We start from the raw sequence: 11,807 nt of genomic DNA, 5'->3' as shown, positions 1-11,807 counted from the left end.
CAGGGGCGTTCCTCACTTGACAAGCACGGCCCCTTCAGGCTGTTCTGAAATGCTATTGGCCAGTAGATTGTGCTGCATGACACTGATTGGCGGACATGTGAGTCACTCATCTTTACTCCATCGTACTGTCCTTTGCAAAACCGCCCGGGAGATGCAATGAAGACACTGACAGGTTGATTTTGTGTAATGTGTAAAGAAAGATATTAATGATCATCTTTGGTGTAATATTTTCTTAAATGACACCAAAATTTGGGTTTCTTTGAATAAACGAAGACAATAAAAACTTTATTTTATTTTTTTTTAAAGCGCTACGCAGGACATCGTGACTCATTTCATTAGGCTCTTCTTTAACTGTTAGAATCTGTAGAGCGACCAGACAGACAGACAGACACACCGACAGATAAAAAGAATACTATTAAATTCTGAAATCTGAATGGCTGAATAAAGGGTTACATACGAAGTTTCATAGAGGAATTAATTTCAGCGAGCCCCGTCTAAATTTTAAGCCATTTAAACATGGAGCCCAGCTGATACAACAGTCCCAGTGGTGGCCTATATACATCACACACACACACACACACACACACACACACACACACACACACACACACACACACACACACACACACACACCTATTTACAGTGCTCCTGAACTGCAGAAACGAGTAGTCTTCCTTCCATCTTCCCTTTTGATTGTTGTTCCTGCTGCATTACTCCAGCAGCGAGCTGAAGCATTGCCTGTCTTTCCCAGATATATCGTAGGGGCCGTGGCATCGCAGTGTGGGGAAAGACAGGGAATATATTCCATTGCTCCAGAAAACATTTCAGACATTTTCAGAAAATACTGAGGTAGGCTACCATTTCATGCAGTTTGCTATTTAACAACATATAAATACTGTTGAGCTTATATGAATAAACATTTAATTTAGAAAATGTCCAGCTTCTGTAGCTTAATTTATCAAAATAGAAGCCTAAATTGAAAAATTTCCTTACTTAATATATCCCAATTAAATACATACCAGTAAAGTCATTTCTACCACCAAAAAGTAGCATACGATATATATGGAAGTGATTATTTGTTACTTTAATAATTTTTCTATAAAGTGCAGCTCACTTGAAATAAACATTCCAACTGATTTGTAGTCCTCAAATAAACCAGTTTATTCTCCATAGAGCGGGAGCCTAACATGGAAACACGCCTTGTATAGCCTATGTGAATGCCCTTAAGCATTGGATGCATGCTTGCTCTATACTGTGTTCCGAATTTTTTAATACGGATCTATACCTAAAAGTGCTCTGAACCACTGCGTCATTACAAGAATTGTATGCACTTTTCTGCCACCTTGTGGACAATGCCATGCTTGTAACCGAAAGCGAGAAACATCTGGTAATGCAACTGAGAATTGTGTTACATTGCTTCCTTCCCATTTGGTTGGAAAGGGGGAAAACAACTGTAAATAACTGGTGATATTGACACAGTATCTTTAGATAAAAACCAATACATAAAATATACATAACACTGTTTCACTTCAGTGGTGTCAGTGGTGAATCACCATTGAAAGTCTTTTTTAGTCTAGTCTTTATCTGGGTCCAGGAAACAGGTGCATTATTTCTACAAGGCTTATCTGAGTCTGGGATTAACACCAGAAAAATACGATACGTAACTGATTATTTACTTTTAGAGAAATACTTTGCTCTATAAACCCCGAACCGAAGGCTGTTGGATATTAATGACATTTTGTATTTAAATTGGTGGTGGAAAAAAGGAAAAATTCCTCAATTATCTTGTATCTCTGACGTCTACAACCGCCCACCTCACACACCCCCCTCGCCTGCATCTGTTCTGTCAGCTAACATCTTACCTGCCACATTGCTAGCAGAACATGAACAGTGTCTGCTGTCTATAGTGTTTGTAAACCCACCTACTTGAAAACCTCCCTCTGACCCGTGGTACCGATACTGTTTCACGCTAGAGGAGAGAAGGGTGCTGATCCTCCAGTAAGGGTACTGAACAGGGGTTCTGAACAGCATGCTGGTTTTGCTCTCAGAAAGCACCGAGACGCCCCCTGACGTCTGTTACCATGGCTGTTATTTTTGTTTTGAAAGCAGCTCTTTAAATGTCTCTCAGCAAATGAATAAATCCCACTGACAGGACATTTTCTGAGCAGGAAAGGATCATTTGCGGGATCTCCTGCCTCCACCCCACCTCCCGCAACTTTAAAGGGTTGTGTGTCGGGGGACGACAACACACTTTCAGCTGCGAATACACGTTTATAGACATTCGTGAAAATTTTGATTCTCTGTCAGTTGAGGCAGCGATAGTGTTGCATCAGAGCGACTAGGCCCAGCACTGCTGACATATATATCGCCGCCCACAAGTTTTAGCACTGCCCACACGCCAGGGTTACCGCGGTGATGTTACTGCGCCTCCCACGACAGGGCTGGTGGGCGTTCGGTGATGTATGTCCAGGGACACTGCAGGGCGACTTTGCTGACATGCCCGCCCTGTCTGTGTGCATGTGTGCGATTTGCATGCAAGCAGGCTTCAGAACCACACACAGGAAGGAAGAGTACGCAGAAATCTCCAGCATCTGAAAACCAGGGTATGAGAGAGAAGTCATATGTGACAATCGACAGAAAGTTACTGCAGAAGAAAAGCAGCTCACGTTGCATAGGTGACAAACGAAACAGAAATCTGACCCAATTTTCGTATTTAAAAAATAAAGTTTATTTTTAGGGATTCAAATATATTAGTGTTGAGACAACAAGGATTTTACTTCATATAAGAGCAAATGGAAAAAAGAAGCAGCACTCCTCTCGCTCAGCTGCGTGCACTGGACTGCGGTCTATTTTTGCGTTATTCCCACAGTAGGACTGAATAAGCACTGCGTGTTCGGGTTCACTCAGGCCAGGGTTTCTCAATGATACGCGGGTCATGTCGTTAAAAACTCTCGGGCCTGTTTCACTCTCCCCGTCAGGCACAAAGGCCTGGGGAGGGATGATGGCAAGCGGCTTGCGCTTCCAAGAGATCAAGAAGAGAAGGAAGAGGAACAGTATCGGAGCAATCAGGTCGAGGACTGTCGGCCCAAAAAGCGGAACGGCGAGACACAGGGACTCTTGCTGAACACTGGACACTATATTCAATGAACATGGGACGAGAGAAGGACCCACCAACCTACCAACACATCGTTACGTGCTACTGCTCTGTTCCAGCTTCCAAACTTCATTCAGAGGACAAACTGGCATACTGCCATTGGTTCAAATGCCTGGCATGTATATTACCTCAAGAAACATTAAAACTGACTGTTGTCTGGTGTTATTGAAACCTGGCCTTGTTATTTAAAACATGAAATTAAAAAAAACAAAAAAACAAAAAACACGTGCAGTGGTGAAAAATAAAAACCCCCCAAAACTCTTTTAGAATCTAAAACACTCCAAAATCATGTCCTACAAAGAAACTGTATTTAAAACATAACAGGCACAATGTAACAGGCTGTATTCAAACAGAACATGATAGTTTCTTAAAAAAGAAGGAAAACATAGAAAACCACTAGTGCACAGTTGCATGTAGGCCAACCCACATAATGGTTAGGCCAGCTAGGTCTTTTAAGGCAAAAGAGTGAAACATCCCCGCTGACAGACAGCAGCAGGTCACACGCACAGAGGCCCGCGTGCTCTCACGTGTGCCGTCACGACGTATGCCGCTCACTGCTATCTGGGCTCTTCTGGCTCTGCTTTGATCTTCATGTGGCCCACGAGGCACAGTTCCCTTGGAGACGTTCCAGTTTCTGAGGTTTAACACAAAGCCCACCAGACAATTAACTGCCGAAGGCCCTTTACGATTAGCAGCTAATCATACTGCGGCATCGTTACACCCGGTGCCCTCAAAACTCCGGCTGTAGCCAAAGCTCACTGGCTGAGGGCGTAAACGACTCACCTGATGTCATGGTTTGCTCTGCCCCCGAGCTGCGATCATGACGCCGCCGTGCATCCTGTGAGTTCTGCTTCCGTCGGTGTTTCAGGTGTTGCTTCAGCTCATGCGCTAACTGCCGACCGAGCGGGATGTCCCCGCTAAAGATGCTCTGGCTGATCCCACCCGAGTTCTGAGGACTCTCAGCTGCAGAGGAAATTCGCATGCACGCACGCACACAAAAAACAGTTACGAGAAATCTCACTTAAGTTCTCCATTACAGAAAGATGGCATTGTAGAGACAGCATTAGAGAGAGAGAGAGAGAGAGAGAGAGAGAGAGAAAGAGAGAGAGAGAGAGGGAGGAAGTTCAGTCCCTACTACACATTAAATGCTTACTGGCTAATTTCATAATTAGTTTCATGCCCGACCAGATGTGACAGAGTAACTGCACAAATGTAATTGAAGACATCCACTACTTCTGTACATCAATACCTCCCTAATGAGTAGCGATCCCATTATCTTCCTTGTTGAGAGAGAGAGAGAGAGAGATGGTTTAAAATGTACCTCCTGGTGAGGAGTTGCTGGGGTTGGTGAGATCAGGGACGTAACCAGTGGAATCTTGAGGAGCCCCACTTTTCTGAAGCATCTCCTGGAGCTGCAGCTGCACCTGCATACACACACACACACACACACACACACACACACACATACACAAATCTCTAAATCAGCATTTTACTATTCGGTATTTAACAGCTGCCCACACATTATGTGTCAATCAATCTGTTTTACAAAGCCCAGTGTCTCCCAGTCAGAGACTGAAGCCCGTCTCAGTGTCTCCCAGTCAGAGACTGAAGCCCGTCTCAGTGTCTCCCAGTCAGAGACTGAAGCCCGTCTCAGTGTCTCCCAGTCAGAGACTGAAGCCCGTCTCAGTGTCTCCCAGTCAGAGACTGAAGCCCGTCTCAGTGTCTCCCAGTCAGAGACTGAAGCCCGTCTCAGTGTCTCCCAGTCAGAGACTGAAGCCCGTCTCAGTGTCTCCCAGTCACTGCTGCCTGCCTGCTGGGCCACGGTACCTGTAGGGCATGCCTGATGCTCTCATCTCCTTTCCACTCAGTGTCCACCAGCCGCTCCCTCAGTGACTCCTGCTGCACATTCAGGAGCTCCGTTGAGTCTTCCATACCGCACACATCGTCCTGAAGATCAGCACTATTATTACTACAAATAATAATACCACGACCAAATATGTTCAAGCTCATTGTCTTTCTAATGCTTTGGCAATACTTTGGCAATATAATATAATATTTTATATATATATATATATATATATATATATATATATATATATATATATATATATATATATATATATATATATAAATAATTGTAGTAAAACACACAGTTTCCAGAAAAACAGAAACTTTTATTCAAAGGTCCTTCACCAGCTGTGCAAGCAAAGTTCTTGATGAATGTCCTCTGTCCCAAACGTCCTGTTTCTCTGGAAACTCTGCGTACTTCACCAGTTTTAAATATCTCTACATCTCTTACTATAGTACACTGCAGTTACTCACCTGGAGTCATCTTCAGATTTACATATATAACAATTTAAATCTATTAAATCTATTTAAATCTACCTTTTATTTACCAAGTTACATTCTCAAACAAAGCTCTGGCAATACAAGCGTGAATATTTGTCATGCCTAAAAAGCACTGTTGAACTGAACTGAAATGAAGTGAATCCAAATGGATTGAATAAAAATTAAAACAGCATTCTTCAGGTCTTGCTCGCATGCGTTAAAGGTGGCGGGTTACACCTGTAACTGTAACTGTAACCCATCCCCCACCTAAAGGTAGTACAGGTGGGCAATATAATGATGTCTTCCAGTATCACGATACATTTTGGCCTGTATCAGCCATACCTGAAGAATGACTCTTAAAGGGTACCATTAAAACACGAAACATAACTGTTCCGACTCCTGTTCAGCTGCTGCTCATGGGTTTACACTGGTTTACGAGCAGAACACTGCCCAGAAAAACCTGCTTTGTGTAACATGGAAGTTATTGAACTGATCAAACACTTTGTATACATGCAGAGCAAAAACAGAAGGACACTTTAACAAATTGTTTTTTTTTTTTGCACAAATAGGAAGTTGGGGTTTTTTTTTTAGATCTGAAGAGATAAGATCTGAAGTCCTATGACTTAATTTTTATTAAGTCAAAAGACATCTATAGCAGTACAAAATGAACTAATTGGATGCTTATCTTGAAACAAAAAAGCTCAATCATTGGACAGACATACAAAGAAAGATACAGAGAGAGTCACAAGAGAAAGCAGAGAGAAAGCAAAGAGAAAAGAGAGAGAGAGAGAGAGAGACAGAGACAGAGAGAGAGACAGAGAGAGTCACTACCCACCTCAATTTTAATTCGTTTAGGAGCAAACACCTCCTCCTCATCATCTTCTCCAGACCTAAAATGGACATTGAATTTTAACTTTAGAAACTAAGGTATGTGAACCATGCGAAGTAGCTAGTTCTTCTTGTGCCTCATTGTGTGTGTGTGTGTGTGTGTGTGTGTGTGTATAACCTTGTCCTGACGTTGTGTCTGTAGGTGACCTCTCGTGAGATCTGTCTGGCCAGAGAGAAGAGCTGCTCTCTCTGAGTCAGCAATGCCTCATCCTTCAGACAGAGTAGTGCTGCAGCCTCGTTCATCACCAGCTACACAAACACAACACCGTCAGCTACACCAGCACAGCGCCGCCAGCTACACCAGCACAGCGCCGCCAGCTACACCAACACAGTGCCGCCAGCTACACCAACACAGCACCGCCAGCTACACCAACACAACACCGCCAGCTACACCAACACAGCACCGTCAGCTACACCAACACAGCACTGTCAGCTACGCAAAAACACACACACAAACGCACGCACTAGCACTCACACACACACACACACACACACACACACACACACACACACACACACACACACACACACACACACACACACTCACCTCGTGCGTGGTTAACTGTCTGCCATCTTCCCTCTTGCGGTCGAGGTGCCTGTAGATGGCGCTGTGTTTGCGTATCTGCGCCTCTCTCCGTGGGTCACCCTCGCTCAGGGCACCGAGATGGCTGAGTGCCCTGCTCAGCCTCCTGTTGCTACGGAGACGCTCCTTCACCTCCACCGGGTTGCTCTTGAGCAGCGTCGGGGCCAGTCTCTCCACACACTCGGAAACATGCTCGGCCACCCCGGGGTCCAGGGTCTCCGCTGTCTCTCCACTTGAGGCAGGCGAGCAAGACGCGGGTGGAGACCGGCTTTCGCCAGCTCCCGGAGGCCCATCCGGGGTACCTCTCCCACCCCGGGGTCCGCTCTCTCCACCCTCTAGCGCAGCAGAGCTTGGGCTCGAGGCGGCGGGCAGCCGAGCCGGCGAGCCTTCGCGGACCTTGTACACAGGTATGCTGCACACAGGAAGTGAGGTCAGAGGCTGGTTGAACAGGGTGGGGTTGGTGACCCAGTCGCGAAGCGCCTTCTGCAGGCGCCGCACATGGAGCGGCTTTGTTGCCATGCCCACCAGGGCCATGATCTCGAGGAACTCGTCCTCTGCGGCCTCGCAGAGTTGCTGGACGTCGTCGCCGCCCTGCTGGACAAAAGCGCCGTAGTAGCACAGCAGGTTGGCTCGCTGTAGGACGCGGTAGAGCTGAAGCTCCCCAACAGAGCGGGGCAACAAGCTTGCCATAACTAAACAACAGAGAGAGAGAGAGAGAGAGAGAGAGAGAGAGAGGAAACCACACGCCAGTGTACTTAATTACTGTGGTTTCCTTTTACTGATTCAACTCTTCATTCTCAAACTTAGTTTGGGACTCGAAACGTTATAATACAATAAGTGAGCTACGCCTCACCAGAGCCTGTCGCGCACACAACAGGGGCTGAAACATTAAACTCGTCACATCGGGGTATCGATCTCCACAATTAGAATTCAAGAGATTTCGATCAATCCAAGTGATTTCTCGCTGTCTCTCCGATTTGAGTGCGCACCCGTCCCCAAAAAACAAAACACCCCCCCCCCCCCAACTAAACAAAAACAAATAACCAAAAACCCCGCACGCGACGGAGTGTCAAACGTGAGCGCGTTTCGTTATTCGGTTTGCACTTCCCGATTCAAACCGTCGCCGAGACCTGCAGCACAAATATCTGACTCAGCTCCCTCGTATCCGCTTCAGCTGCTTTGAAGTTTGATTCACTTACCTTTATCTCGCGAGGTACGCGCGAGCCTCGTCCGTGCGGTCTGCAGCCTGGACAGAAGGTGCGCAGTGCTCGCGTTCGTGCTGTGTGTGTGTGTGTGTGTGTGTGTGTAAGAGAGAGAGAGAGACAGAGAGCGAGAGAGAGAGAGAGAGAACACCCGTGTTATTGCCCCCCTCCCCTACGTTCTGAGCAGGGATATTCCGTTTCTACATCGCTGTCTCACTCCCACGCGGCTGGTTGACGCAAATCATCGCGTGGGCGGACTCGGCGCGTGGGCGGCCGCTGCGCTGCGCATGCCGAGAGTTGGGCGGCGCGAGCCGTTGACGCGCGCGCGTCTTCGTCGGGAGAAGCCGGACAGCGCGTGTACTCATGGGGAAAAGTTCAGAGTTTACCGGAGCGCGCTCCACCTTTGCGTGTACGGAGCGTGCGGTGTGCATTCCCGTACGTTTACGGGTACGGTTGGGCAAAAGACGTAGATATGCAAATCAATTTAGATTGAATAAAACTGCTATTTTAACTTTTCTTCTCACTTCCCACTGAAATATTTAACTTTACATTACAGAAACTGTTCAATTGTAGGATTATACCAGGTTCACTTTTTTGCATATTAAATTATGAACTGCTATGAACTGCACATTACAAAATGATGTGTAAAAACCGAAAAAATCCAGGAAAGAGAATCTAATTCAGTAACCACTAGTAGAATCAGATTAGTATCAGATTTTTATTTTTTTTTTTTACATGTATTTAGGTAGTTAATTTCTGAACAAGTTCTAAATACATTTTAAAGTCAATTAATTAATCATGGACTGTAAAATTTGCATTCAGTCGCACCCCTCTCCAGTTTATTTTTGAATGTTTCAAGTTTCAAGTTTCAAGTTTCAAGTTTGGTTTATGTGTCTCATACATGGTATGTGGTACCATGAATGGTCTGGGGTACGACCACTCTGAAGATGTACGATGTTATAAGAAGCCATAACGAGTGTTACAGGAAACATCAAGTCCAAAACTTCCAGCCAAAGAAAGAAAACCATTGGATAATAGTCACAGACATACGTGCTGCAAACCTGCGCACGCTAACCTACATGTTATTACTTTGCCATAAAGTGGGTTTCGAAATAAAAAAAGTATGCCATCGGTATTCGGATATATTGTGCACGACTGCAGTATCCTGGAGATGATTATCTTCCGGTTAAACACAAAACCACATGCACCTTGCACGTGTGAATGAAGACTGTGGTGTGCACAGATGACCACATTCTTTACCAACTTTCCAGTCGTTCGCACCCTGACCTCCTTAACAAATAAAGTAAGTGATATGCTGCACATTTAGAGCAAAAATACGAGGCTTAGGAACTCGGCTGAGCTTCGACCGCTTTAAGTTAACAGCAAGTCAGTGTGTTTGGCATCGTGGGTTTTAGCTCTCCATCCCTCCCAAGAAGAGAGAAATGCATCTCAGCAATCTTTGTCAACTTGGTGAAGAACCCTTGTCTCAAGTGCTCGATCTCATCCCTAGAGCGGGGTCAGGGTTGTCCCAACGCCTGACCTCCTCCAAAACTGGAGCTGGACAGGGCCCACCACCCCACATCACCCAATACCCCCCACGCAGCCCAGTCGGGCGTGCCACTGGGTGAAAATAAAGCCATCACTAGGGGAATATGAAACCGTGGCTTTCTTCTGAAAGAAGGAGAAGCCAGCATAGAGACTCTCATATTACACGCGGATTCTTCCTGGGGCCCTGCGGGTGTGTGTGTGTGTGAAGAGCAGGGTAGTTAATGATACCCTTCAGTCCTCTATAGGCGTGGACAAGGTTTAATTTCTGACTGGAGTGAAAACATAAACCTGACAGGAATCGGGGGGGGGGGGGGGCGTCGGCGGTGGTGGATAGCAAAAATGGGGGAAAATGACAGAGAAAAAAAAGCGAGAGCTAGAGGGAGGGGGATAGAGAGAAAGAGAGAGAGAGAGAGAAGGAGGGCAGCAGCGAGAGAGAACGAGAGAGAGAGAGAGAGAGAGAGAGAGAGAGAGAGAGAGAGAAAGTGAACGAGGGCCCCACAAAGGTTCTCCTACTACATTGAGCCAGTGTGAGTCAGGCATCCCAACCTACACAAACCACCTACACCCTGTCACCTACGCAGATGTGCTCAGTCTCATGCGTAGGTGTTCTCTCTCACACACACACACACACACACACACACACACACACACACACACACAGGCATTAGTGTAGAATGCACATATGGCTGTAATGGTGGGTGCATATATCACCAGGCTGGAGGGTGTGTATGTCCCCCCCCCCACTCCTCATCACTATGGTCACACATGCACTGTGAGATGAGCTATGTTTAATTTAACACCTCTTAATCTGGTCAACGGGGTCTCCAGTGACTCCTCAGAGTTTCCACCAGACCCCACCGCTGACTACGTTTGGTGTGTGCGTGTGTGTGCGAAAGCCAAGGCGTCGTTTGAAGCAGGTCCCATGTTACTCAGGCACGTGCAGGGGCATCCCTCGCACACAATGACTCAGTCGAGACGCCAGAGTGATGTCAACGGCAGAGCTGCATCAAAGGACAGGAAGCGCAAACGCCCTTATATGGATCCCACTCGAGAGACGTAGAGGACTGGCATGATTCGTTGGAATAAGAACATGCAGACGAGAGAGAGCCCGGTTGAGTTAAGCCCCTCACCACCCACCCGAGAGAAAACGATGAGCAGAACAGGTTACCGTATACAACAGCAGAGTCTGATGCAGTGTTTCCTTGCCTGTGTCCTGGAAGCAAACTTTGCAAGGCAGTACGTTTCCAGGACCGAAGGTAAACCCTGGTAGATCTCCAGGAGAGGGGTTGTATCTAAACTCTACAGGGTGGTAGATCTTCAGGAGAGAGGCTGGATCTAAATAAGATCTTATAAAACTGAAGAACAGACTATTCCCAACCTACCTACTCTTCCACAGAAATCCATTACTTTGTGAATTAGAAAACATTTAAATCCATTCTTTGTAAAGACAAAACAAAAACCCCTAAAAAAAAAAAACAACTACTACCAAAAGAGCTCTACTCAGCTATGGCATTTTGTCGGAACTATAGAAGAACTAAATTTTTTAAAATTTACATATTATCGAGAAGCCGGAACCAAAGCTCAATGGACATCTGTTTGGACGTGTGCGCTCCAAATCTTCAGCCAGATGACTTGTTGCTCGTCGATTCACGCCTCCCTCTGCCCCCATACTCGCTATGTTCCCTCCACATGCTCCCTAAGCCGTGTGCTAAATCAACCTACACAATTCAAATATCCACTGCACTACCCCTGCCACAACGTAGGACCACTGTGAAATAAAATCCCATCTTTGACCTCTGAATGTTTTGGGCAGACGAGGATAAAATGTCGCCCCCGCCAGTCCCGCCCCCACAGCTTCCCAGCATGCACCTGTCATGGGAACGGTCGTATGGGCGGTGGCGGCCCACGTTAACTCTGCAACGAGGGACCGAGTATAGAGGTTAATGATGCACACAAAGCCTCACACTGTTCTCCATTACACACGCACGCACGTACACACGTACACACAGCCACCCCACTAAGAAATGCTCCTTTAAGGACTCTTCGGGAAAAAATCTTAATAAGCCATTACAGTCTTCGGGAAAATAAAATGTTTTATATTTTA

At 46.2% G+C, this 11,807-nt stretch overlaps 1 protein-coding gene across 6 annotated transcripts; it reads right to left on the bottom strand.

Moving 5' to 3' along the window:
• Positions 1–2,704: 2,704 nt before the first annotated feature.
• Positions 2,705–11,520, bottom strand: nab1a (NGFI-A binding protein 1a (EGR1 binding protein 1)). Of its 6 annotated transcripts, none has more exons than XM_035521075.2 (9): positions 11,086–11,520; positions 10,910–11,002; positions 6,918–7,645; positions 6,489–6,619; positions 6,318–6,372; positions 4,982–5,101; positions 4,476–4,578; positions 3,938–4,117; positions 2,705–3,788 (listed from the first exon to the last, which is right to left on the bottom strand). In XM_035521075.2, exons 1-9 carry the CDS (start codon positions 11,105–11,107, stop codon positions 3,712–3,714), a joined length of 1,509 nt encoding a protein of 502 aa, XP_035376968.1. In that variant the 5' UTR covers positions 11,108–11,520; the 3' UTR covers positions 2,705–3,711. The 6 variants fall into 6 exon arrangements, with proteins under 6 accessions (XP_035376968.1, XP_035376971.1, XP_035376972.1 ...); XM_035521078.2 differs by adding an exon at positions 8,153–8,232 and having other exon boundaries at positions 10,872–11,518; XM_035521079.2 differs by having other exon boundaries at positions 10,872–11,518.
• Between the last annotated feature and the right edge of the window lie 287 nt (positions 11,521–11,807).

This window comes from Electrophorus electricus, chromosome 23, assembly GCF_041902795.1.
Source record: "Electrophorus electricus isolate QZ-2024a chromosome 23, ASM4190279v1, whole genome shotgun sequence".
Lineage (NCBI taxonomy): Eukaryota > Metazoa > Chordata > Actinopteri > Gymnotiformes > Gymnotidae > Electrophorus > Electrophorus electricus.
The sequence above is the reverse complement of the archived record's forward strand: the minus strand, read 5'-3'. Positions and strand labels throughout refer to the sequence as shown.

Excerpts from the sequence above, each read along its gene's own strand:
- nab1a (XM_035521075.2), bottom strand. The coding sequence starts at position 11,107 with ATGGATTTCTGTGGAAGAGTAG. Across the intron at positions 5,102-6,317 it reads CTAAACGAATTAAAATTGAG|GACGATGTGTGCGGTATGGA; the intron begins GTGGGTAGTGAC and ends GCTGATCTTCAG. Across the intron at positions 3,789-3,937 it reads AGAGCAAACCATGACATCAG|AAACTGGAACGTCTCCAAGG; the intron begins GTGAGTCGTTTA and ends GTTAAACCTCAG.